The sequence below is a fragment of the Cervus canadensis genome, chromosome 2 (genome assembly GCF_019320065.1).
Source record: "Cervus canadensis isolate Bull #8, Minnesota chromosome 2, ASM1932006v1, whole genome shotgun sequence".
NCBI lineage: Eukaryota > Metazoa > Chordata > Mammalia > Artiodactyla > Cervidae > Cervus > Cervus canadensis.
Window position 1 is genome coordinate 94331366 of NC_057387.1, and position 27023 is coordinate 94358388.

The 27023-nt window shown below is 40.2% G+C and overlaps 1 protein-coding gene across 1 annotated transcript in view; it reads left to right on the plus strand.

The window, feature by feature from the left end:
- The first annotated feature begins 242 nt into the window (after positions 1-242).
- Positions 243-27023, plus strand: part of EFCAB14 (EF-hand calcium binding domain 14) — a 40555-nt gene continuing 13774 nt past the window's right edge. Inside the window, exons 1-5 of the mRNA XM_043461429.1 lie at positions 243-1424; positions 3028-3176; positions 11838-11983; positions 21726-21824; positions 25101-25211. Coding sequence (XP_043317364.1) covers positions 1243-1424; positions 3028-3176; positions 11838-11983; positions 21726-21824; positions 25101-25211 — 687 coding nt within the window. The 5' untranslated portion in view covers positions 243-1242. The remainder of the gene's footprint in view (positions 1425-3027; positions 3177-11837; positions 11984-21725; positions 21825-25100; positions 25212-27023) is intronic.

Genomic DNA, 27023 nt, shown 5'->3' on the forward strand with positions numbered 1-27023 from the left:
ACAAGTTCATCCAGCTGAGTGCTTTGCCTGGCTCATCGCTGCTCCTCTGGAAAACTCATACGGCCCAGAACTGGTGAGAGACAGGTCCCCTGGGACCCTCCTGGGGGCGGGGCCTCCTCGACGGGGCAGAAGGACTAGCCTGCGCCAGAGCCTGCGCCTTTTAACGCCCCGCCTCCCCTACTCCCTTGCGTGACGTCATCGAACAGGCGGCCAATAGGAGTGCGCCTTACTGGCAGGCGGTGCCGGTGGCCGCTGCCAAAGGGGAAGTGAACTGGGGCTGAAGCTATGGCCCGGGTCTGGAGCCTGCGGCCACAGCCGCCGCCGCCACCAGCGACTTGGGAGCAGCTGCGGCCGCAGCTGGAGCGGGGGCCGGAGTCGCGGCTGGAGTGGAGGCGGCGTGTGTGAGTTGCCGAGAGTCGCCCGTACCGGAACACCTCAAACTCTGGGCGGGAGCGCTTCAGGTGGGCTGAGCTCCGGTCACCCCTCCTCCCCGCGCCCCCAGGCCCAGACAGCAGGGCTGGCGTCTTCCCAGGCGCGGGACTGGCTCCTCTCAGGCCGAATCCTCCAGGCTGGGCTCTGGGTCTTCCTTGGCCTCAGACTCCCTTCAAACTCAGGACGAAGGCCGGAGGACGGTGATCTTCTCGGACTCGGGCATTTTCTCTGTCAGGGTTGTGGTGGCTGGGAGCCCCCTCCTGCTGCCATCTAGGGAGGGACCAGCGCGTTCCCACCGTCTTGCTTTGCATCTCCCCGTCTCTTCCCATTCAAGAACCAAGTTTTCTTGTTTTTCTCTCCATTGGAAATCCTGCCCCGGAAGTCCGAAACACCTATCTGTGTGTCCTTTCCAGCTCTTGGAGTACCCTTAGAAATACTGTCTGCTGGCCAGGGTTCAGAATCTCTCATTCTTGGCTTGACTTTTTATCCTGAGAGACAAAAGTTGCTCCCCTCCCCAGTACCCTCTTAAGTAACTGGCACTCCATGCATAGGCCTTTACCCATTTGGATCACCAGCTCCCTGGCCATCTTTATGTGACTTCCCCCATTCATCTGAGTTTCAGTTTCCTCTGGAGTCCAATCTCCAGCCCGTAGTGTATCTGGTCAGTCCCACCCTGGGTGGGAGTGACCAGAGGGCTCTGGCCCAGGATTCCTCACCCTGGAAGGCAGCTCCAAGGCAGGGAGAGAATTGGGCGTCGGGTACGAACCTGGCAGCTCAGGAGTGGGTGCTCCACTTACCCCACACAAGAAGATGAAAAAGCGCAAAGAGCTCAATGCATTGATCGGCTTGGCTGGGGACAGCCGGAGAAAGAAACCCAAGAAAGGCTCAGGCCATCGCCTGCTTCGCACGGAGCCTCCTGACTCAGACTCCGAGTCCAGCTCAGAGGAGGAAGAGGAATTTGGTGTAGCTGGAAATCGCTCTCGCTTTGTCAAGTGAGTAAAGAAGTGCTGAGGCTGGGATGGGAAAAGGCATCTCCTTGCACTACCAAGGGGGCGAATGAAAGGGAAGGAGAGGGGAGTTCTTAGGAAGAAAAAAGTGTGTAGTTCCTGGAAGGCACAAGGGAGGAAAAATGTTAGAAGATGAGTTCATGTTCTGAATGAAGTATAAGTTAGAGATCTGTCTGTAAGTGTACAAAGAGCTCTGAATCTACGGTGGAAGTGTGGACTTGGGGAATGTGCCAAGAGCCCGGTGAGAGTAGCAAAGAAGCTAAGAATAGGGACATAGGGAGGGAGAAATTTGAGAGACAAGGCCTTGTTGTTAAATTCAGGAGACACAGGGACCTTAAGACTGCAGGGTTTTTTATTTGTTTGTTTGGGTTTTTTTTTTTTCCCCTACTGTTGATGGGTCTGAATCTGGTAATGGGGAAATATGATGAAGGCCGTTCTGTAAAAACTATGAACCTTGAGAGAAATGGAGTATGGGAGACAGACAGAAGAGTCAGCTTTTTTCAAATCACTTTTAGATGGTAACACCCTCCAGTAGTGAGCACAAGTGAAAGTGTTACTCAGTCAGTTGTGTCTGACTCTTTGTGACTCCCGGACTGTAGCCTGCCAGGCTTCTCTGTCCATAGGATTCTCCAGGGAAGAATACTGGAGGGGATTGCCATGCCCTCCTCTAGTAAACACAAAGACATTGGAAATTGTGGGTTAGGGTAGGAAGGGGCTGAAGGGAATCTTTAAAGTGCCCTTGGACTCTCTCAAGGAGCACATTAAAAGAGTATGCTGCTGAGGATGTGAAAGCAAGAGCTAGACTGAAGCTTAGGATGCTAAAAGAAATAAAATCCTTTGAGATTTGTTTGTTTGGAATGTCTTTTTCCTTTTATATTAAAGGAAGAGATTGGTTTCTAATAATCTTTGCCAGATGAAGTAGTTCAGGGCAGTCCTGGGCTTCAGCTATGAAGATCTGATGAAGTGGAATAGTTAACTGGAACAGTTACCCTGTTGGTTTAGCTTAGACCTTGAGTGCTGGTTGACATTTGATGTGAAATCTAACTCCTTCCTATGTTTCCTTCCTTCTGAGCCAATCAGCTGGAGTGTATGAGGTGTCCACTTTAACCTACTGTTCTAGTTTTTTTTCATTCCATTTTCAATAAAGCTTACTCAAAAGTTTATAAAGTTTAAATAAAGTGAAACAAGGTTCTCTGGAATGACTATATATTTGCGAGAGAGAACTAGATAGATAAGTGAATTACAATACAGTAATAAATGGCAGAGAAAACTCTGATCTTTACACTTCCCTAACCTGAGTCAGTTTCCAAAGACCTGAATTGATGATGATGGCAGTGAGCCCCTGTAACTCAGAAACTCCCCCATTTCATGAGAAGTTTGTCCCCAATAGACTAACTCTTCCTGGGTCATATTATCTTGACATATTCAACCTGCTGTTCAGATTTAAGTGTGTTACCCTATGTTCCCTGGTAAATGGGTTGATTTTTCATTAGAGATGCTAATTGCATGCCTACACATGTGCTATTTGGAATCAAACTGTATTCATAATCCCTTTCATACTCCTGGTTGAATTTGTTCTTATGATCAGGGGAGACTATTTACGATGCTGCAGGATCTGTTATCCCCTCTGTGCGTTTGTCATCCTTGCCGCCTGTGTCGTGGCCTGCGTTGGCCTGGTGTGGATGCAAGTCGCTCTGAAGGAGGATCTGGATTCCCTCAAGGAAAAGTTCCGAACAAGTAAGTGGTCACCCTTTTCAGAGTATAACTTTGGACTTCGCCAGGTTCTAGGACAAAGTGAACCACACTGAGTTAAGATTTTTGCTCACTCTGATGAAGCAATTACACGTTCCTTTCAGCATTTTTTAAACTCTTTCTTAGCTGTCGGCTTGAATGCAGTAACATTTATTTTTAAATGCACAAACAAAACACAGTGCTTATGCATCATTGGGACAAATAACATCAGAAATAATGGCATTGCAGTCAGCGTTTATAGCACAAAAGGGAAGGGCTGAGATCCAGGATCCTAGAACTTTGGTTAATTTCCACCTGTTGCCACTGCATGTTTCCCAACTGTAAAGTGTCAGTAGCAACACTAGGCTATTTCCTTCCTCTTCACAGGGCCATTTGAGAAAGAATGTGGGCGTGTCTATCAGACGATATCCTCCTTAAGAAAAGCCTAGGGAAGCATAGTACTGAGCAGTAATAATAATACCCAGCATGTATGGCGTGCTTACTGAGTGCTGAGTCACAGATAATTATTTGTCTCATGAGTCAGTGTCTCTTAAAAAACTTTTGAAGTTGAAGAGTTTTATACATTCTAAATTGTTAAGTTGTATTTTATGCATCCAACGTCCTTTTTCTGAGAGATGTGCTTGCATGGTATCTTCAACCCTTTTTAGCCTAAAGATCTTTCTTTAGCAACACTGAGTTCTTTGGTTCTAGGTTACAAGGGTTAATTTTCTAAGCTAATAAAAATCTTAAAACAACAACAGCAAATTACAAAAAAAGGAAAGAAAGTTATACCCAAAAGATGCTTTACTTAGTCTTTGTTTTAACTAACAAATAATGCATAGCTATAATTACAACCTGAATTTTATTATAAGTAATAAAATTAGCTTTTTAAAAAAAATTTCTAAGCTAAGGAACCAGTTTCAGGTTAATCACAAAATCACAAATACCCTAACTTTAGCAGCTTTAACATTCCAGGAGACTGACCCCTAGGCTTTCTCAAAGTCGTAAAGAAATCTATCCCTAGAACTAGAATTAGAGTTGTTCCTTACTTCCTAGAAGTAAGCCCTAGGTGATCACAACATCCTAGCTTTCCTTCACCCCAGTTTCTCTTTGTTGCCTGCAGTTAGTTAAGTTCCAAACCTAACCTAGGGACAGCTAATTCTTAGTGTATTAATGAGGTTCCTAATGATGTTGCTTAAAAAAAATATATTGAAGTATTAACTTTAGTTTTTTTCGGAGCTTCTGATTCAGGGAATGGGATTAGATAGGCCACAATTCTCTGCCAGGGTCATCCTGATTTCCGTATTATAAATTGGTGGGATCAGAGTACGGTGTAAGAAAGAATGAGCTTTGTATTCTAGTTATTTTCCCTCCTTAATTTTGTACTTAGCAGAATTACATGGTGTTTTTCTTGGTAAGTAATAATCATAACTTGGAAAGGAGGTTCTGAGAAACAGTGTTTTAACTATCCACTGACGATACCTGTCTATGCCGATATCTCTTCGTAACTAGTTGGGCCTCCTACGTTTGTACTGCAGCTTATTTGGGTCACATGTTTGTTGTTGTTGTTCAGTCACGGAGTCGCATCTGACTCTTTGGGTCACATAAAGCAGTTATTTATTTATACATTTCAAAACATTGCTCAATTCTGCCTTCCAGGGATTTATTTCTGACTGCTCTGTGCCTATGTTTTCAGGACACCAGTGTAATGTGTACCTTAGCTGAGCTTTTCATTCTCAGGAAATTTCTTTGTCTAGAAAGGTATGTTTGAAGTGTGTACATACAGTAGACCTAACAATCAATCAGGCCACGAATATGTTTTGAGCACTTGTTAATACCAATTCCTGGAAATTCAGGAGATGCCAGGAGTTGTGCCCTGGGACTGTGAGACCTGCTTTCTACCACTGAGCAGCATTCCCCGGGGACCCTGGCTGTACTTGTCAGCCAGCTGAATGAAGCAGATTTGGAATTGTCAGTTCAGCTGCTCTGCGGGCTTTGGTTTGCTGCAATAGATATGCTAGCACCTGTACTATCTAAAGCAGAACTTCCTGAGAGAACAGACGTGGGGCCTGGGGCTCTATAAGTCAGTCTATAGGCTGAACTTTAGTGGACCACTTGGCAAGAGGCTTTTTGGGAAAACCATTCTCTTAGCTAAATGACGTTAATCTTGTTAAACTTATATAATCTTTCTTTGAATTATGTTGCTACTTTAAATATATTTCAATAAGTTTATTTTTATTTCTTGTTTTTCAAGAGGATAGTGGAAATAAGACTACCTGCTGGTCTGGCTTAAATACCTTTTTTAAAAATTCAGAGCACCTTGTCATTTATTTCATTATCTTCCAAGACACTAGTGAGGAAAGGAGACAGGATTGCTGAGATATCTGGAGCAGAAAGCAGAGCAGGTAGGCTAGATGTTTTTTCTTTGGGGCCAACGAGTAATTTGATCCTTAAGCTAAAAGTGCTGCCCGGCCTTGAAACTCTTCACTCAGTTTTCTTTTTCTAGAACCAGGTACTCCAGAAGACCTCCACAGTTATTCTAAGGAAGATTCTATACCCAGCCATTCCACTCTATCACTCAAAGCTAGACGGAGGGGAAAGAATTTGGAAGAGATGGACAGTATTGATAAGTCAAACATGTCTGTTTCTGGTCATACAGAAGAGTAGCAGTTCAGTCATTTCATGCAGAATTTAAAAATGATCTTATGCTAATAAGGGTGCTAGGATGTAAGCATCTGTGACAGCTGAAGTGTTCTAGAAAGAGTGCTGGTCCTTTCTAGACTTTCCTTTCCAAATTTTCTAGAATCAGAAAGTTTGACTGTTGAATCCTGACTTGCTCATTACAAGCTATGAAACACAGACAAGTCACTTATTCTTTCTGAGCCTACATTTTCCCATCCATAAAACATAAATTTGTGCTACAAAAGCACTTTGGGCATTCCTGTGTCATAACATCCGTCACACTCTACAAAACTCTGGGCTAATGCCTCGTTCCCCACCAGACTGAGAATCTCATGTTCTTTTGTATGCAGTAGTGCCAGGTACATGGCTGAGCACATAGTAGGGGCTCAATTACAAGATGAGTAATTACATAAAAGTATCTTGTAAACTGTAAAGACGCACAAATATAAAATATTACTATTGGCATTATGTGTTGTATCTAAAGGGCATGTCCAGAAATCTTCATTTCCTCTTCTTAAAGATCAGGAAAAGAGCTAAGTAAGTTCTTTTGAGTAGGATTATCAGTTCAGTTCAGTCGCTCAGTCGTGTCCGACTCTTTGCGACCCCATGAATCGCAGCATGCCAGGCCTCCCTGTCCATCACAAACTCCCGGAGTTTACTCAAACTCATGCCCATCGAGTCGGTGATGCCATCCAGCCATCTCATCCTCTATCGTACCCTTCTCCTCGTGCCCCCAATCCCTCCCAGCATCAGGGTCTTTTCCAATGAGTCAACTCTTCGCATGAGGTGGCCAAAGTACTGGAGTTTCAGTTTCAGCATCAGTCCTTCCAATGAACACCCAGGACTGATCTCCTTTAGGATAGACTGGTTGGATCTCTTTGGCAGTCCAAGGGACTCTCAAGAGTCTTCTCCAACACCACAGTTCAAAAGCATCAATTTTTCGGTGCTCAGCTTTCTTCACAGTCCAACTCTCACATCCATACATGACCACTGGAAAAACCATAGCCTTGACCAGACGAACCTTTGTTGGCAAAGTAATGTCTCTGCTTTTTAATATGCTATCTAGGTTGGTCATAACTTTCCTTCCAAGGAGTAAGCGTCTTTTAATTTCATGGCTGCAGTCCCCATCTGCAGTGATTTTGGAGCCCCCAAAAAATAAAGTCTGACACTGTTTCCACTGTCTCCCCATCTATTTCCCATGAGGTGATGGGACCAGATGCCATGATCTTAGTTTTCTGAATGTTAAGCTTTAAGCCAACTTTTTCACTCTCCTCTTTCACTTTCATCAAGAGGCTTTTTAGTTCCTCTTCACTCTCTGCCATAAGGGTGGTGTCATTTGCATATCTGAGGTTATTGATATTTCTCCCGGCAATCTTGATTCCAGCTTGTGCTTTTTCCAGCCCAGCGTTTCTCATGATGTATTCTGCATATAAGTTAAATAAGCAGGGTGACAATATACAGCCTTGACCTACTCCTTTTCCTATTTGGAACCAGTAGTTGTTCCATGTCCAGTTCTAACTTGCTTCCTGACCTGCATACAGGTTTCTCAAGAGGCAGGTCAGGTAGTCTGGTATTCCCATCTCTTTCAGAATTTTCCACAGTTTATTGTGATCCACACAGTCGAAGGCTTTCGCATAGTCAATAAAGCAGAAATAGATGTTTTTCTGGAATTCTCTTGCTTTTTCGATGATCCGGCAGATATTGGCAATTTGATCTCTGGTTCCTCTGCCTTTTCTAAAACCAGCTTGAACATCTGGAAGTTCTTGGTTCACGTATTGCTGAAGCCTGGCTTGGAGAATTCTGAGCATTACTTTACTAGCGTGTGAGATGAGTGCAATTGTGTGGTAGTTTGAGCATTCTTTGGCATTGCCTTTCTTAGGGATTGGAATGAAAACGGACCTTTTCCAGTCCTGTGGCCACTGCTGAGTTTTCCAAATTTGCTGTCATATTGAGTGCAGCACTTTCACAGCATCATCTTTCAGGATTTGAAATAGCTCAACTGGAATTCCATCACATCCACTAGCTTTGTTTGTAGTGATGCTTCCTAAGGCCCACTTGACTTCACATTCCAGGATGTCTGGCTCTAGGTCAGTGATCACACCATTGTGATTATCTGGGTCGTGAAGATCTTTTTTGTACAGTTCTTCTGTGTATTCTTGCCACCTCTTCTTAATATCTTCTGCTTCTGTTAGGTCCATACCATTTCGGTCCTTTATCGAACCCATCTTTGCCTGAGATGTTCCCTTGATATCTCTAATTTTCTTGAAGAGATCTCTAGTATTTCCCATTCTGTTGTTTTCCTCTATTTCTTTGCATTGATCGCTGAGGAAGGCTTTCTTATTTCTCCTGGCTATTCTTTGGAACTCTGCATTCAAATGGGAATATCATTCCTTTTCTCCTTTGCTTTTTACTTCTCTTCTTTTCACAGCTATTTGTAAGGCCTCCTCAGACAACCATTTTGCCTTTTTGCATTTCTTTTCCTTGGGGATGGTCTTGATCCCTGTCTCCTGTACAATGTCACGAACCTCCATCTATAGTTCATCAGGTTCTCTGTCTATTAGATCTAGTCCCTTAAATCTATTTCCTACTTCCACTGTATAGTCATAAGGGATTTGATTTAGGTCATACCTGAATGGTCTAGTGGTTTTCCCTACTTTCTTCAGTTTAAGTCTAAATTTGGCAATAAGGAGTTCATGATCTGAGCCACAGTCAGCTCCTGGTCTTGTTTTTGCTGACTGTATAGAGCTTCTCCATCTTTGGCTGCACAGAATATTATCAGTCTGATTTCGGTGTTGACCATCTGGTGATTTCCATGTGTAGAGTCTTCTCTTGTGTTGTTGGAAGAGGGTGTTTGCTATGACCAGTGCATTCTCTTGGCAAAACTCTATTAGCCTTTGCCCTCTTTCATTCCATACTCCAAGGCCAAATTTGCCTGTTTTCCAGGTGTTTCTTAACTTCCTACTTTTGCATTCCAGTCCCCTATAATGAAAAGGACATCTTTTTTGGGTATTCTAAAAGGTCTTGTAAGTCTTCATAGAACCGTTCAACTTCAGCTTCTTCAGCGTTACTGGTTGGGGCATAGGCTTGGATTACTGTGATATTGAATGGTTTGCCTTTGAAACGAACAGAGATCATTCTGTCGTTTTTGAGATTGCATCCAAGTACTGCATTTCGGACTCTCTTGTTGAACATGATGGCTACTCCATTTCTTCTAAGGGATTCCTGCCCACAGTAGTAGACATAATATAATGGCCATCTGAGTTAAATTCTGGCAGAATGTGGTCCACTGGAGAAGGGAATGGCAAACCACTTCAGTATTCTTGCCTTGAGAACCCCATGAACAGTATGAGAAGGCAAAATGATAGATACTGAAAGAGGAACTCCCCAGGTCGGTAGGTGCCCAATACGCTACTGGAGATCAGAGGAGAAATAACTCCAGAAAGAATGAAGGGATGGAGCCAAAGCAAAAACAACACCCAGTTTTGGATGGGACTGGTGATAGAAGCAAGGTCCGATGCTGTAAAGAGCAATATTGCATAGGAACCTGGAATGTTAGGTCCATGAATCAAGGCAAATTGGAAGTGGTCAAACAGGAGATGGCAAGAGTGAATGTCGACATTCTAGGAATCAGTGAACTAAAATGGACTGGAATGAGTAGGATTATACTAAATTTTAAATGAGTTGCTTCCATGTTGAAAGAACATGAATTTGTAATCATAAGTTTTTTTATGATTAAACTTAATCATAAGTTTGTTTACTGTATTTCATTCCACGTATGTAATCAGAGTACCCTTACTTGTCTTCTCTCTCCTAAAAAACCCCAAATCAGATAATGAATATAATCCCTTCTTGGCTCACACAATCCTCAGGATTTAAACCACTTGCAGGGCTTGTCAGATTTATATATTTATTAGTTAATAATTTTAATCCAAGTTACGTGTTTGTCTTCCTCTTCTACTTAATTCATATAGATTGCAGGAAAGAGAGAGACTTCCCCAGCCTTGGGATGTTTTACCATGTGAGAATGGCAGATATGTGTGGGATAAGCTTTTCTTTATAACCTAACTGAATTCAAAATTCAGTTGGGTGCTAAGTGCTATGTTAATTTAGACTGACTGTTAAAATATTCCTACTACATGAGATGAATGTATTCCTGCAAACTGGGTGTAAATCAAGTGTCACATTAAAAGCACTTAGCCAAGGCTACTATTTATAAAGAACTCCTTCACATATTTTTTAAAAGTGAATAAAAATATCTAATTTCTTTTAATAATTCTGAATTTTCAGATAGTGGGTTTGTTTACAGTGAGGACACCACCACCACCCCCTGGTTTTTGTGGGGATTTTTTGTTGTTGAATTTATTTGTTGAGTTTTCCTTGTTTAACTTAATTAAGATAATATTAACTTCATTTTATACCCTATAATCATTTCACTGGACAAGCATTTAAATGCTTCTATGTACCTGGGACTGTGCTGGTCCCTGGGATTACATGACCAAACAAGACCTGATCGCTGTCCTCAGGCAGCTCTCTTCAGTCTGATGGAGGAGACAAATAATTACAGCACAGCATGTTCAGTGCTCAGTAGAGTTTGGAATTGTAAAGAAGTAACAGTGGCCTCAGGTAGGGGCCAGCTATCTGTACTGAATCTTGAAAGGAATCAACTAGGCTAAGGTGGAGGAAATGAAGGGGCAGAAGTCAACCAGGCAGAGGCTAGTGTGTGCAGTCACTGAAGCTTAAAGAGGTTGGTGTGCCTGGAAAATCAACTTGGCTGGAAAGTAGACTGAAGTGTGGCTAAGGTGATGAGAAATATGGTTGAGAGGTAAGCAAAGGCCAGATTCATTCAGTCATTAATACTTACTGAGTACCTGAAGTGTGCCAGGTGTATTCTCAATGCCGACCATACAGAAACAAAAAAAGTTTGAGAACTTAAGATTTTAGTAAATAGTTTTATATCTGTCCCTTTATGCCAGTCTTTTATTTTAAAAAGAGCACATGATAACTAATCAAGCAGTTTTAAAGAACTATGGCTTTAAAAGAAAGACATAGGTTTTATTCTGGAGGACCAGCCATTATCAATATTTTATTTTCCATGAAAAGGAAAGAATACTCTAAAGATTGAAGTTTCAGAAAGCACTCTTTCAGGCCTCTGCCGTCAGGCTGGCGAATGTCTAAACCATCCAGAAGATGCTGTTTCTCAAAAGAAAGACCAAATTCACCTAACATTTTTCTTTATCTTCTATTTCACTTTGAGCTTTTGGGTTGATTTAAGATTTAAGAAAGCACTGTTTGCTGTTTATGAAAAAGATTTAAAATCTTAGTTGTCAAAGCAGCGTTTGAAAGGTAGTAAGAATCTTATCTTGCATTTGACTGATTTGAGGTAGAAAAAATAAATTTAAACATTTAGAGATATAACTTAGGCTGTCACCTTGAGCATTGATGGAGTAAAGTTTATTTTACTTTGTTGACCAATCAGAAAGTTTCTTAATTGAGCAGGTCAATACTTAACATTTATTTATCACTTATTATATGCCTGGCCAGCTGTGTTTAGTGCTTTACAGCCCTTCTTTCACTTAAAATATTTTCACAGGATGGTTAGAATTATCACTGTATTACACATGAAGAAAGTGAGCTCAAAGAATTTGAGTAATTTGCTCAAGATCACAGTAAGTTACCAAGTTGCAATTCAAGTCTAACTCTTTCTGCTGATGTTGTTTGTTATTGTTTTTAGCCACCTGGCTTTAAAAAAGTTGTACTGCCAGTAGTGAGATAGCCCCAGTTAAATGAAGCTTTAGTGTTAAAGGTACACATTTACAGAAGTAAAAAGAAAGTAAAAAGTGGAGTTGATAGATAAGATTTGTCATTATCCTCCTAGAATTAACTTTCATTAATCTGTCTTCTTTCCTGCTGTATGATCATTTTTTCATCTTGGAGCCATGAGGGAACTTTATGGCTATTTATGATTGTTCTTATGTTTGCTTTTAGTGGAATCTAATCAGAAAAGCTCATTCCAAGAAATTCCCAAACTTAATGAAGAATTACTCAGCAAACAAAAACAACTTGAGAAGATTGAATCTGGAGAGCTCGGGTTGAACAAAGTCTGGATAAACATCACAGAAATGAATAAGCAGGTAGCAAAAGTGTGTTCTTTCTGTATAAGCTATGAATGTTTCATTTTGTCTGTCTAGTATGTATCAGTAAGTGTAGGGAACTCACTTCAGATTGTTTTACGTTTTGAAATGGTGCTTTGCATACTGTGATCCCAACACATTAAAGTCAGGTAAGATAGATAATGGTTATGCATTTACCAATTATTTAAAATGTTAACCCTTTCTACAGAGGAGCAGAGTTTTACCAAGTAGAGAAGCTTAGAAGGAGTTAGAAATTCATGAATCAGCTTTTCCTAAGGAGCAGTGTAGATATTAAATGTAAGAACGTATCGCCTAACCTCCCTAAGAAAATTGGATAACTGGTTTTTATCAGATAATGAGAGCTTATTTTGCTTAATAGAATTTGAGTAATTTGCTCAAGATCACAGTAAGATACTGAGTTGTCTGTAAGTTGCGAACTTACAGACAGCCTTGGGATGTGGTGCTGTATGCCTCACTGGAAACTTATCAGCAGCTAATGATAATTATTATTCTAGAATAGCATTAGAGGAAATGGCAGAGTTGGGTAAATACCTTGACCACGCAAGTAGGCTTAGAGCCAAAACTTCCAGTCCCTAAATTGGCCAGATCTCACATTGATTCCGAAAGAGGGACTGCCAGAGGAAAAAGGAGTATTCAGAGGATGTTGATGGAGCATCTTATATAAATAAGGTGCTGCAGCAGCAACTCGGTGGCTCTAGCCCTTGTTCTCAGTTTGTGTGCTTTAGTTAAGAAAGACATGCATTGACTGAAAAGAAAACTCAAGTGCCAAGTGAATGGTCCACCCACAATAGTCCTTAAAAATAGCTTTGTCATTCCTGTTGTGGCTAAAAGGATGTTCTGTTCTTCGGAGTGGAGTCACAAAGTTCAGAATCAGTCAGGGCAGAGAGCTCTGTGCTAGAATAAAGTGCTTGCCAGTGTTTCTGAAGCTACCTGCGTCTTTCAGCAGTAGTTTGGGAGTGGCGCAGGCCAGCACTTGTGACCACAGATCAATGACCTAGGGCAGTGGCTTTTAGACTTTTGCCTGGAACCCACAATAAGAAATATTTTCCATAATTACCCAGTAAACCACATACATGTGTGTGTGTGCACGCGCACATGCACACACTTGGTCACATCCGACTCTTTGTGACCCCATGGACTGTAGCCCACCAGGCCCTCTGAAAATGGGATTTCCCTGGCACGAATACTGAATGGGTTGCCATTTCCTTCTCCAGGGGATCTTCCCAACCCAGGGATTGAAACCTTGTCTCCTGTATCTCCTGCATTGGCACTTGGATTCTTTACCACTAGCGCCACCTGGGTGTGACTGAAATAAAAGTTTCTGAAAACAATCACTTGCCTTAATATAATGCTGCCTTATGATATTTTATTTTTTATTTAGTTCTCTTTCATTTTTATAAGTATCATGAAATAATTGATGGGTTAGGGCACCTACTATTGACTAGTTAGTTATCATTTAGACTTGGACTCTCAGTAATAAGGGAAAAGCAGGGATTCACTCCTTTTTTACAAGAAATATAGGATAGATTCTGACCTTGCTTGTATTCACAGAACAAATGAGCAGTTTGGCCAGAGAGTACAAGTGAAAGTAAACCACCATGAAGCACTGAGAAATAATTAGCATCTCTTTCTGGGGCAAACCATGGGTTCTTTTGCAGTTCTGAGGCATCTAATTATACCAGAAGGTTGTCCATTGTGTTCTGAGCTTTGAGCACAGTAATAATGATGATGGCACTTAAGATGGTAACTGCCACCCATTAAATTCCTTCTTTATGCAGGCCCCTATTAGATGCACTACATATGAGATATCCTGTTTTGCTTCTGTAGCTCTATGTAGTAGGAGGTACTGTCTCTGTTTTACAGATCAGAAAACCAAGGCTCATTGAGGTTAAGAGGTTTACCCAAGGTCAACTGCTGTGTAGCAGTGCTAACAAAATATTCAAGTTGTAGAAACCTATTTTCTTTCCAGTTTTTTTATTCTACCTTCCATCTTTATATAACCTCTAAAGGATGCAGTAGGTGCTTAGTGGATAAAGCTGAAAGAATGTATTGTCAAGTCCATCGGGGCTTATAATCGATGATTATCTGTTTTAGTAACTTTTTTACTTACTATTTAAAGAGCACTTAATTTTAACCCCAAACAAAAAAGCAACATTTCAGACTTTATAGTATAAAATGGTCTAATAAGTAAATGGTCTACAGTAGCTATTTTTAATTTCACTAATGAAAAGTCATGTAATATCCATGAAAGTCATGACTTATCTTTTGGCTGGAATGTAGGGGCTTTTTTTCTTAATGGTTTGTATTTAATTCAACTTCTTTTAGACTCTTTGAATTGCATTGTGTGACATTAGAGATAAGTTTTATAATGCTCAAATCCAACCTAACATTCTAGAATGTGTCTATCAGAGACCTAAACAGCCTCTGATGTCAGTAATGGGAGAGTGTCCCTTGCCTTTCATTCTAGTTACACATGTAGCTTTGCAGTAGTTTTCCACAGATGTGGGCATTATTCCACCCAAGAGAGGAGTGCTGAAAAACAGAATCCAGCTTTGTGGTTTCCGGGACTGTAGCTGAATCCTGGTGACCAGTGTATGATCCAGGTCATATAAGTGAGTACGAAGTTCTCTAAGTCCTCTAACATTTAGAGGACTTGAATGGTCCTCTGAGAGAGCACTTAGAGGAAAATGAATGGTCAGCTCTCCAGAGCGTACTCTTTCTGTGAGTCAGCTGATAGCCCAGGCCTAGAGCACTTGGGGGCATGGGGAGAAGTGGACAGCGCCTCATCTTTCATTGCCTTGGCTTTCAGCTGTTCCTGTGAAATGGTAGCTGCCAACTAGCCACACTGGCCATTTGTGAGGCCATGACCATTCTCCAGATACTTGTGATCAGGATAGTGCAGTACCTGGGAGAGTAGCTCTACCCAGATTGCTTCACCCAGAACACAGCTTGTTGTCTGTTTAAAATCTGGCCAGTTGTCAGTGAAAGGAGTTCTTCCCTCAGGTGGAAAAAGGTAATCACACAATTGATACAGTATTTGGAATAATCATATCCTTGCTTGTCAAGTTGGTATAGAGCCAGTTGTGTACGTGCTCTGGGGCATTGAATAAAAGAGATGTGGGAGAGACCCCTTCCCAGTACTTCAGGGTTGAGCATGTTAAGATAGTCTTGGAAGGCCCAGTGGAGGGTGTGGGGAAAGGGTTGGGAAAGGGCTAGCCAAGGAGATCTGTCACGCCCCTCCCAAAGCTTTGTGATGTATTTTTCCTATGTGTCTATTTCCTTCCCATCTTTTGTCTTTAAAATTTCACAAGTAATATGTGAACATATTCTTATATAAGATTTAATAGTAAGATACACATAAAACTCTTAAGAAAATTCTTCACTGCCATCTCTGTATGTGCCCCCATCATACACAGATACACACATTCCCTGTCCCTGTAGTTGTTGTCAATAGTCTGGGCTACATTTTTGCAGTTCACTTTATATACATTTACAAAATCATAATAGCTTTTAATATGAATTGGTTTATAGGTTATTGTATACACGTGCACACATATGTGTGACTTTATAAATGGAGTCATTAGGTACATATTCTACAGCTTTCTCTGTTTACTCAATATATCTCTATCCTTGTGATAGACATTTAGATTGTTTTCTAATGTTTTGCTGTTACAAATAAGAAACCAGTGAATAGTCTTGAGCACACATCTTTATGCTTGTGAGCATAATCTTTTTTTAAATTTACGTTTTCTTTCAGCTATATTGAGATATAATTAACACTAAGCACTGTATAAGTTGAAGGTGTACAGCATAATGATTTGATTTACATCATAAAATGATTATCACAGTACGTTTACTGAGCATTCATCATCTCATACAGATACAAAATTAAAGGAGTAGAAAAAAGTATTTCTCCTTGTGATGAGAACTCTTAGGATTTACTGTTTTAACAACTTTCATGTATAACATACAGCAGTGTTAATTATCTTCATCATGTTGTACATTACATCTCTAGTACTTATTTATCTTATAACAAGAGGTTTGTATGTGTTGACTATCTTCCTCCAAATTCCCCTCCCCTCCCCACCACCACCGCCATCCCCACCCCCCACTTATGGTAACCAACCACAAATTTGGTCTCTTTTTATGACTTTGTTTTTGAAGTATAATTGACCTGTAACACTGTTAGTTTCTGTTGCACAACAAATAATTTGGTATTTATTTTCATTTCAAAGTGATCACCAGTGTTACTTATGTCACCATACAAAGATCTTGTATAGTTATTGACTGCCTTCCCCATGCTGCTCATTTCATGCCTATAACTCATTTATTTTGCAACTGGAAGTTTGTACCTCTTTATCTCCCTCACTTAGTTCTTTCCTTCCCCCACACCCCTCCCGTCTGGCAGACACCTGTTTGTCCTCTGTATCTGTTTCTGTTTTGTTATGTTTGTTCATTTGTTCTTTAGCTTCCACGTATAAGTGATTTCCTACAGTGTTTGTCATCTCCGTCTGATTTATTTCACAGAGCATAATGTCCTTTGGGTTCATCTGTATTGTCACAAGTGGCAAGATTTTACTCCTTCCTATGGCTGAGTAATATTCTTTTGTATGTATATGTGTGTGTATGTGTATAGTACACACCACAACTTCTTAATCCATTCATCTGTTGATGGGCACTTAGGTTGCTTGTATATCTTTTCTGTTGTAAATAATGCTACAGTGAACATAGAGGTGCATATTTCTTTTTTTTTTTTTTTCTCTTTTTGGTGTGGACTGATTTAGTTTTTTTTAAAAAATTAATTTCCTGACTTAAAGCAGGAACTTTTATTTAAGCTAAACCATTTCATGCATAGTCATTTTTTATCATTTTATACAGTGATTTGAAACTTATTAGGGTACTCTCTGGCTGCTTTTATCACTTTTATTTTTGATAGTGCATCTCAACTTTATGTTGGCATAAGAACTGTTTAAGGGAGTGTTTGAAACATACATCTTTTCTAATGTTTTCATTTTCTTCAGATAAGTACCCAGGAGTGAAACTGCTGGATGATATGGTAGTTCTGTTTTTTATTTTTTTAGGAATCTCCATACTGTTTTCCATAGTAGCTGCACAAGTTTACATTCCCATTACATTATGTTCCCTTTTCTCCACATCTTCTCCAATATTTGTTATCTGTTGTCTTTTTGACAGTAGCCATTTTGACAGGTGGGAGGCAATGTGGTTTTCATGTGCTTTTTCCCTGATGATCAGTGATGTTGAACATCTTTTCATGTGCCTGTCTTCATTGGAAAAAAAATCTGTTCAGATCTGCCCATTTTTTAATCGGGTTTTTTTTTTAGGTGTTGAATTGTATAAGCTCTTTGTATATTTTGCGTATTAACTCCTTGTCAGATATATTGTTTGCAGATAACTTCTCCCATTCAGTAGAATCCCTTTTCACTTGGTTGATAGTTTCCCTCACTGTGTAAAAGCATTTTAGTTTGATGAAGTCCCATTTGTTTTTGCTTTTGTTTCTCTTGCCTAAGGATATAGATTCAAAAAAATATTATTAAGAGCAATGTCAAAGAGCTTACTGCCTGTATTTTCTCGTAGAAGTTTTATGGTTTCAGATCTTTTTTGTGCATGGTGTGAGAGAGTAGTCCAGTTCAGTTCTTTTGCGTGTAGCTGTCTAGTTTTCCCAGCACCATTTATCAAAGGGGCTATCTTTTCCCCATTGTATAGTCTTGCAATATTTTTTTGTAGATTAATGGCCCAGATAAGTGTGGGTTCATGTCTAGGCTCTCTGGTCTGTTCCACTGATTTATGTGTCTGTTTTTGTACCAGTCCCATTCTGTTTGATTATTGTAGCTTTATAGTATAGTTTGAAATCCGGGAGCATGATGCCTGTAGTTTTGTTCTTCTTTCTCAAGTTGTTTTGACGTTTTGAGGTCTTTTGTGTTTCCGTATAAAATTATTTGTTCTAGTTTTGTGAAAAATGCCATTGGTATTTTAATATAGATTGCATTGAATATATAGATTGCCTTGGGTAGTATGGTCATTTTAACAATGATTTTTTTCCCACTCCATGAACAATATATGTTTCCATCTGTTTGTGTCATTTTCTGTTTCTTTTATTAGTGTCTGACAGTTTTCCAAGTACAGATCCTTTACCTCCTTAGTTAGATTTATTCCTAGGTATTTTCTTCTTTTTGATTAAGCAAGTAACCTCTAGGATAGATATTTCTAGAAATGAAGTTGCTGGATTAAAGAGTATAAACATTTCAAGTTGTGACAGATACTGCTAGATAACCATCTAACAAGTGTCTCCAATTTATATTTCCATTAACAATGCATGAGAATACCTGTTTCCTTACGTGCTTTTCAGACCTCAATATCATTCATACCTTTTTAAAGGCATGGTTAAAACCTCCTTGATGTAATTGCTGCTGTTAAGAATTTATGGTTTGCTGCAAATATCTCTCTGGGGCTGAGGTTTCTCACTTATTCTATTTTTAAATGGATAGAGTTGAAATGTTGATTATTTGTCTGAATATTTTGGAACACTTATGGAGAATTCCATGTTTAAGTGCTTATTAAATTTTGTTATTAAAGAGCTAAGATTTATTTAGTATTTTGTTTGTATCAGTTACTATGCTAAGAGTTCTAGTTATCTTATTTAATCCTCATATCTGTTGCTGTGTTACATTTGCCCCAAAACTTCATGACTTAAAACAACAAACATTTATCATCTCATAGTTTTTCTCGGTCAGAAATTTGGAAGCAGCTTAGTTGAGTTGCTCTAGCGAGGATCTAAGGTTGCAGCTAAAATATAGTATCAAGGCTGCATCATCTGAAGGCTTGACTGGGACTGAAGGATCATCAGTCACAGGACTGTTGGCAGGAGTTCTCAGTTTGTCCCATCATGGCTTCTCCATGGGGCTGCTTGGGTGTTCTTACAACGTGGCAGCTGGCTTGTCCAGAACAAGTGATCTAAGAGAGAACAAAAAGGAAGACTTACTGCTTTCTTATGACCTAGTTTCCAAAGTTGCCCATTGTCACTTGCACTTTATTCTGTGGACCAAAAATGAGTCACAAGTGCAGACCACACTCAAGGGGAAGGGAATTAGTGTCCACCTCTTAAAGGGAAGACCATCAAAGAATTTGTGGACATATTTTAAAACCATCACACATCCCTGTGAAGTGGTTGTTGTTATACCATACTCCCAGTGAGGAAAATTAGTTCACACTTATGTAGTTTTATCTCTACTTCCTAGCCTCCACCCTCTGCTCTGCTCAGGCTCACCTTCTCAGTGTCCATCTCAGCCACAGAGTGTTCATTCTTAGCCATTCATTCATTGGGTAGATACTTACTGAATGCCTGTCTTTGTGCCAGGTGTGTTATGGAAAATAAAAAAGAGGTGGTCCTTGATGACATGGAGCTTACTGTCTGGTGGAGAAGAGAAACCTTCATTTAAAATCACACACATAAATAAATCATTGTCACTTTGAGAAATGCTATGAAGGAAGAATATTCTTGCTGTTGCTTCCTACCTACTCACTGATGCCACACTCACCCTTGTAACCTAGAAAGGAAAGCTAATTTGTTTCTATATATAAAACTCTTACTTCTCTGTCAGAGTCTGATTTGAGTCCTGCTTCAGTGAAGCTTGTCCCTTTCAACCTGCAGTAATAGTCTTTTCTCAGACTTTATTTGGTATCACATTTAGTACTTGTTTCTTTAATGATATCTTCATCTCCATCCCTCTTCCCTACCTCTGCCTCTCTGCCCTCCCCTCTCTTCCCCTCCCTCCTCCCCGTCCTTTTCTCACTCATCTTTTGATCCTGCCCCCAGGCCTTCTTTCTATCCTCCGAATATGCCAAGCTCTTCCTCACACGGGGACCTAGCAGTTCCCTCTGAAATGTACTTCTTTTGATCTGGCTGGTTAATTCCTTATTATTTGGATCTCATCTTAAATTTCATCTTCTAATAGAGGCCTTCTCTGATAGTCCAGTCTGAAGTAGCTACCCAGTCATTCATCAAGTCACCTTATTTTAATTTTCCTCTAATGCATCCCACTATCTAAATATTTTTCTTACATGAAATTCTGTGTCTCTTTGCACTAAAATGTAAACACGAATGATCATTGACATCTGTGTTGTTCACCACTGGAATAAAATATGGCTTGATAAATATTTGTTGCAGGAATGAATGAATGAGAAGGCTTCCCTAGTGACTCAGTGGTAAAGAATCCATCTGCTAATGCAGAAAGCACAGGAGATCCAGCTTTGAACCCTGGGTCAGGAGGATCCCCTGGAGTAGGAAATGGCAACCTACTCCAGTATTCTTGCCTGGAAAATCCAATGGACAGAGGAGCCTGGCAGGCTGCAGTCCATGGGGTCACAAATAGTTGGACATGACTTTGACTCAGCACACACAAATAAATGAGAGGATTAATGAAAGGAAAATGGTCTGCCACTCCTGAACATATCCCTCCTAAAAGGAAAGAGGGAGAAAAGTTCCAGGGCTCCCCACTGTACTCCCTTGTTCAGAACATGCTGCTGCTTACTCCAGGAGCTCTCTTTAAATACTTTACATAGTACTTGTTATTATCTAATACTTTTTTTCTTTGTTCTTCTATCACCTTTCTACCAGGATGTAAGCTCCATGAGAGCAAAACCTCATGATCTTGTTTGCTACTTTCTCCGCAGTGTTGGGCGCAGAGAAGGTGCCAGATATGTGTTGAAGAAAAGAATAAGGGGTCAGGTTTACGCCTACCACAGGGTTAGGCATGTCACAAGTGCCCTGAACCTTCCTTGATTACTCTGTGAGGCCACTCTGAATATAATTGCTATTGGTAGGTCTGTGTCCTCATCCTCGAATATGGGACAGGAAAGCAGTGTGGAACTGCACCTTCAGCCACACTGCAGTTGTTGGAGTATGATCTCTGCAACCTGACATGGCGTATTACACAGATTCCCCCAGTCCTCATTCAAGAGAGAAGTCCGGCTACTTAGAATGTTATCCCTAAATCGCAGAAGGGAAGATACATTTTATTTTGATTCAACTCCTATTTTAATACATTCAGTCTGTCAGTCAGCCAGCAAGTTAGTGGGTATTTATTGAGCCCCTCCAGGGTCCAAAGTAGTGCTTTGGTTGAGCAATTGAGTTTGAAATATTAATCACATTGTTAAACCAAAACTAAGTCCCCAAGTAGTTGAAAGTGCCATTCAGGTTGTCAGGTTCAGTTCCTGTCAACTATATTTTGTGATGATGGGCTTTTACTTTATAATATATTTTCCCACTTGGGTAGGAACAAAAGTTCAGTAAGTAACTGAGGTGGTATTTTTTATCAAAATGAAATCTTTTAGAGGTCCTTGATCATTAGCTTTCTTCCTGTACAGTTGTTTAAGGGTTGTATTATAATCACTGCATCTTTTGGGCAATTTAAGATTTTTGGATCTTGTAGCTGCCAAGAATGGGGTAAAGAATACCTGCCTTTCCCTCTTTGGCCTGGCCAGGAGAGAACAGGTATTATTGCTGCCTTCCACACCTCAGATCTATCCAAGGTACTCCACAGAGTTCCTCTGTTCCTGTGAGCTGACGGGGCAGGGTGTCTGGATTGCAGAATCACGTGGCATCCAAAGGTGCCTTGACAATCCTCATCAACTGCAGTGTGTGTGAAGCGATGATTTGTTCTACAGATTCTGTTTTCATTGTTTATTACTCACTTCCTTTCAGATTTCTCTGCTGACTTCTGCAGTAAACCACCTCAAAGCCAACGTCAAGTCAGCTGCAGACTTAATTAGCCTGCCTGCCACTGTAGAGGGACTTCAGAAGGTAAGCGCTGTGTGTAGATACTGAAATTAACCAACTGTAATCCTACCTTCTTGCAAATTTTCTTTGAGAGGCTGGTATTTGAAATCAGCTACTCCAAGAAGACAGTAGCAGAGTTCAAGACGTCTCTGTTTTGGTGTGCTTAGTTGGGCTTTTAATTTGCAACAAGTGACTTTAACTATGGTTTATATGGATTCACACCATTTTATTTGGCTTTCCAAATCCCAGGAGTGCTTTGCTGGGACTCATGTTAACATGTGTGGGTTTGCTTTTCATTACTTGCCTTTTCAGTTCAACATCCACAGTGTCTTTATGAAAGCAGAGCAGTTGTACATGAGAGTTGCCCTAAATTGCTTTTATTTCCCATAATTGAGAAAGAGAGGTATTTTTGGTGAGTATGTTTTTATTGGTTTTGGTTTAAAAAAAAGGTTTGGAGAAGTACAAATAAAATTCCGGGATATGATAAATGTTGACAAAGATGTAGTGCAAAGAAAACTTTCGAACACTCCTGCTGAGAGTATAAATTGGTAAAAAGCATTTTAGAAAACAGTATATATTATTTTATAAAGGTGAAGGGGCACACCCTCTAAGCAAATCACTCTTCAGTATGTACTCTAGACTCTAGGCCCTAGGCAAACAGTACTTTAGAATTTCTGTTTACTTGATCCCTAGGATTCAGGCCAAGAGCAAGAGACAGTGACCAACCAAATGAAGAATATGTGAGGATCTCTAGACCTGGGTGGGGAGAATGGGTTGGGAATGGAAGGAAAAGAGGGCACATAAGCAACATGAGACCCTGGGACAGGAAATGAAAGAAGAGATTCTGAAGCAGAGAACTCCAGACAATGGGTATCAAATCTAGAATCTTTGACTTTTAAAAGTCAGCATGTGGCAAGTTTGATTTGATTATGTACCAGGCTCTTGTTTTTGTTGTTGTTGCTTTGTTTAGTCGCTAAGTTGTATCTGACTGTTTTGCAACCCCTTGGACCGTAGCCCACCAGGCTGCTCTGTCCATGGGATTTCCCAGGCAAGAATACTGGAATGGGTTGCCATTTTCTTTTCCAGGGGATCTTCCCGACCCAGGGATCGAACCTGTGTCTCCTGCATTGGCAGGTGGATTCTTTACCACTGAGCCACCAGAGAAGTCCCACACCACCCTCTATAAACGTATAAATTGTTTGCACCAGAGAATGAGAAATTCATAAGCCAGAAACAAAAGACTTTTACAGCCATACCACTGTGTGTGCGCAGTCTCTATAGTCTGCTATTTGTCCAATATGGTCATCTGCTTACAACTTTAAAAAAAAATGAGGGACCAGATGAGACCAGTTTCTTTTTGCTATTGTTCCAAAGGCCAAGTGGGAAAAAGGTAGGCCTCTGTACCTTCAATACAGAAGCAACTCTGGCAGTCTTGCATTCGAAGAGGAAATTTGTTTATTCTCACATTCATTCATTTAATAAATATTTGTGGGGCGTCCTCCAGTATGTGCCAGGCACTTTGCAGTTGGTGAGAATACTAGTTTCAGGGTTTTGCTGTAGAGTTCACATGCTGTCAGCTGCTTCCTTAAAAAAAAAAATCTTAAACAAGAGCTTACTATCCTTTTGTATCCTGATGGGCTCATACATCCAGTCAGTGAGGATTCTCTAACAGTGGATGTCTTTGAATGCTTGTAGCTTCTGTAACAACAAAGCTTGTATAGATAACATCCCTGCTTAGAGACTTCTGCCCAGCATGTTGTCTCCTTGCAATTCTGTGCATTTCTAATGTCAGGCACTACTTTTATTACAAGCGGCTCAGTTTTGAAGTGGTAGGTCATCTCAAAAACCTAACTTCAATATATCTCCTGTAATTTTTTTTTTTAATGTTGAAAATGACATTTCCTTTTCTCTTGGATTCCTGGCTGGCTATTGGTGTAATAAAAATACCCTTGGTTAAAAATACTAATGGGACACTATAAAATTGTCAGTATATCTTAATGAAAGGCCAAAACCTACCAAATTAGTAACACTCTTTTGTATGATCCCTTAGAACAAGCCGATTTTAAAAAGACAGTTTCTGAATTACATTCCTAAATCCTCAATCCACTTGGGCTCCTTACACACAATGAAAGCAAATAAGCTACTACCCATATCAAACTCTACTCAGTAGTTACCGATGGGATTCTAAAGCAGAACACATGCTGCCAAATGAAATTTTCCCTTCATCTCTGCGATGTTGGGTTTCCCAAAGCCAAAAATAGCCCCACCTATTTTTACTCAGAAGTCATCATTTTCTTCTGAGAGTGGCAATCTACCGTGTTACCTCTGGTCATCTGCCTGCAGGGCCTGATAGAGACAGTTTGTGGGAGAACTTTACCTACAGGTCCCAGGTTTATAAACTAGTACTTTTTTTTTAGGAAAGCTCTGGCTTTCCTCTATGAAAAGTGTGTGTGTGTGTGTGTGTGTAGTTTCTGGTTAATTGTGTCAGCACAAGCTACATGGAATTCATAGTTTGAAGATATTTGAAATAATCCTCCATTAGGTCAGTGTTTAATGTAAAATCACAATGATATACCACTGCAATCCCACTAGAATGACTAACAAAGAACAGACTGAGGATACTAGTATTGATGAGGAGATGGAATAAACAAGTTAAGCATACATACCATATGATCAGGCATTCACTCCTAAGTATTGTGTTGACAAGAAGGCATATGATGAAGGGAAATGAAAACATATGCCCACATGAAGACTTGTATGTGAATGTCCATAGCAACTTTATTTGTAATAATCAAATGTTGAAAACAACCTAAGTGGCCATCAACAGGTCAGGAGATAAACTGTGATGTATCCATACAGTAGAATGCTACTCAACAACATGCTGAGTAGCTACAGTGTATGTAAATCTCAGAATAATTATACTGTATGAAAGAAGCCATACCAGAACAAAAAAAAAAAGTACATGCTCACTCACTGTTCTGTTTATATAAAATTCTAGCAAATGCAAACTGACACATATAGGTATATAGATAAATAGGTAGTGATAGAAAGTGGATCAGTGGTTGCCTGGCAGTGGGGAGGAATGAATTACAAAGGGGTGTGAGGAAACTTGGGGGTGATTGATGTTTATTATCTTGATTGCAGTAATGGTTTCACAGATGTGTGTGTTTGTGTGTGAAAATTTAGCAAGTTATACATTTTAAATATGTTCAGTTTATTGTTTATCAGTTGTGTCTTAATAAAGCTATTAAAAATTTCAAAAAGGAAAAACCACCCACCCTACTCCATGTTTCTGTTCAGAGTGTAGCTTCCATTGGCAACACTTTAAATAGTGTCCATCTTGCTGTGGAGGCAATACAGAAGACTGTGGATGAACACAAGAAAACCGTGGAGCTACTACAGAGTGACATGGTAAGGAAATCTACAAATGCTACCGAAAGCCAGCACACTCCCCCAGCACACTCCCGCCTGCCCTCTTCTGTGTTATCATGTGATACTAACTTGCCACTTACCTAAACAGACCACAGGAGGCACCTTTTTAAAAGATACAGTAGGCAATGTTTATTGATTTTTCTACAATCTGTTAACTAAGATAGGAAAAGCTGAGTCTTTTGCAAATGTGGTGAAGGAGGTACAGCACTAAGATACCATTCTCAGAGTGGAACGTGTCAGAAATAAAATGGAAAAGAAGGAAAGGGGGTGAGGAAGTGTCTTATTTATTGCTACATAACAAATCACCCTAAAACTTAGTGGCTTAAAACAACACTGGATTATTTCTCACTCTTCTGTGGATCAGGAGTTGGGGCAGGGCTCTTAGACTGTGGAATGATTAGAGGCCAAGCAAAGAGGAGCTCTAGAGGGTGAAAGGCCAGCTTGGGTGTTCCAGCTTTAGCCAGTCTCCCAGTCAGATTACAGCTGCATGGATGACCTCAGCCTATGCCATGTGAAGCGGGATGCTACCCCACCCCCTGTGAGCCCAGTCAACGCACAGAATCATGAGAAATAGTAAACTATTGTTTTAAGCCACCAAGTTTGGGGATGATTTGTTATGCAGCAACAGATAACTGAGACAACAGCAAAACCCCTGCAGTGTTCGGGAATTGCTTTCAAATTTCTCTTAATGCTGTGCCAATATGAGCTGTCTCAGTCCTTCAAAGGCTTTAATTTATCTCCTAATGGATACTCAGCTCCACGAAAGGTTTATGAAGGATGAAAAAGAATGGCACAGCCCTCACTGTCCTGCCAGAGAGAAGAGGTATCCATACGTGAAATCAGGATGGTACAAGGCACACAAAAATTCCCTAGATTCTCCACCAATTTCTAGATCTCCCCTGCATGTTGTTTTCAAGCTTTGGAGTTTCAAGTTTAAACTGAGCAGTTTGTACCAAGGAGACCTGGACTATATTAGAGCTCTGGAAAGGAGGGTTTTTCATTTTCTTCAGAACAAGTACTCCTTATTTTCATTTAGTGGGGCTGACCCAGAAGAAAAAGCCCTGATCTGGGTGTCTGGACACCCTGGATTCTAATTCTAGCTCTACCCTGTAACTGTTTGATCCATGATAATAAAGACTTCTCTAACCCAACAGCTCTTTTATTATTATTATTATTCTCATTATTTTAATAGCTTGAGCATTTTCACAAAGTAATTATTTTCTAAAATAGTTTTTTCCTAACTCAAAAATTCATAGTTTATAGAACCATGGGATTACTTTTTTTTCTCCTCCTCCCCTTTTGTTTATTTTACCATTTGATTATTATAGAAGCAGAGTTGACAATGTCTAGGATTTCAGATTTCAAGGAAAACAATTTATTTTGGCCAGTTGCATACTCTTATCATTTTATTTGCATCTTTTAAACTTCTGTGGTTGCCAGTGGTAATCCTACTACTGAATAAGCCATACAAACATTTTCTGTTAGAGGGAAAAGTGTATATAAACATGTCATACTTCAGTCTCTTCAGAGTCTTGAGCAGTGGGAATGGGGTGAGAAAGGAAGGGTAGCCTTCAAACATAACTCTTGGCATGTGCTGTACAAACTGAAAAGTTGGTAATGTGCACGGTTGATTATGTTGCTCAATGCCCAAAGCCAGTGAGTGGTTCCATGACTGGCTGTTCTTTGAATGTGCAGATCTCTTTAATCCTGGAAAAATGGTGACACTAACCAGGTTCAGACCGAGTTGGTCCTGGGAGATACAGGGGTTCTGTAGTTTCTCTGAGAATAAAG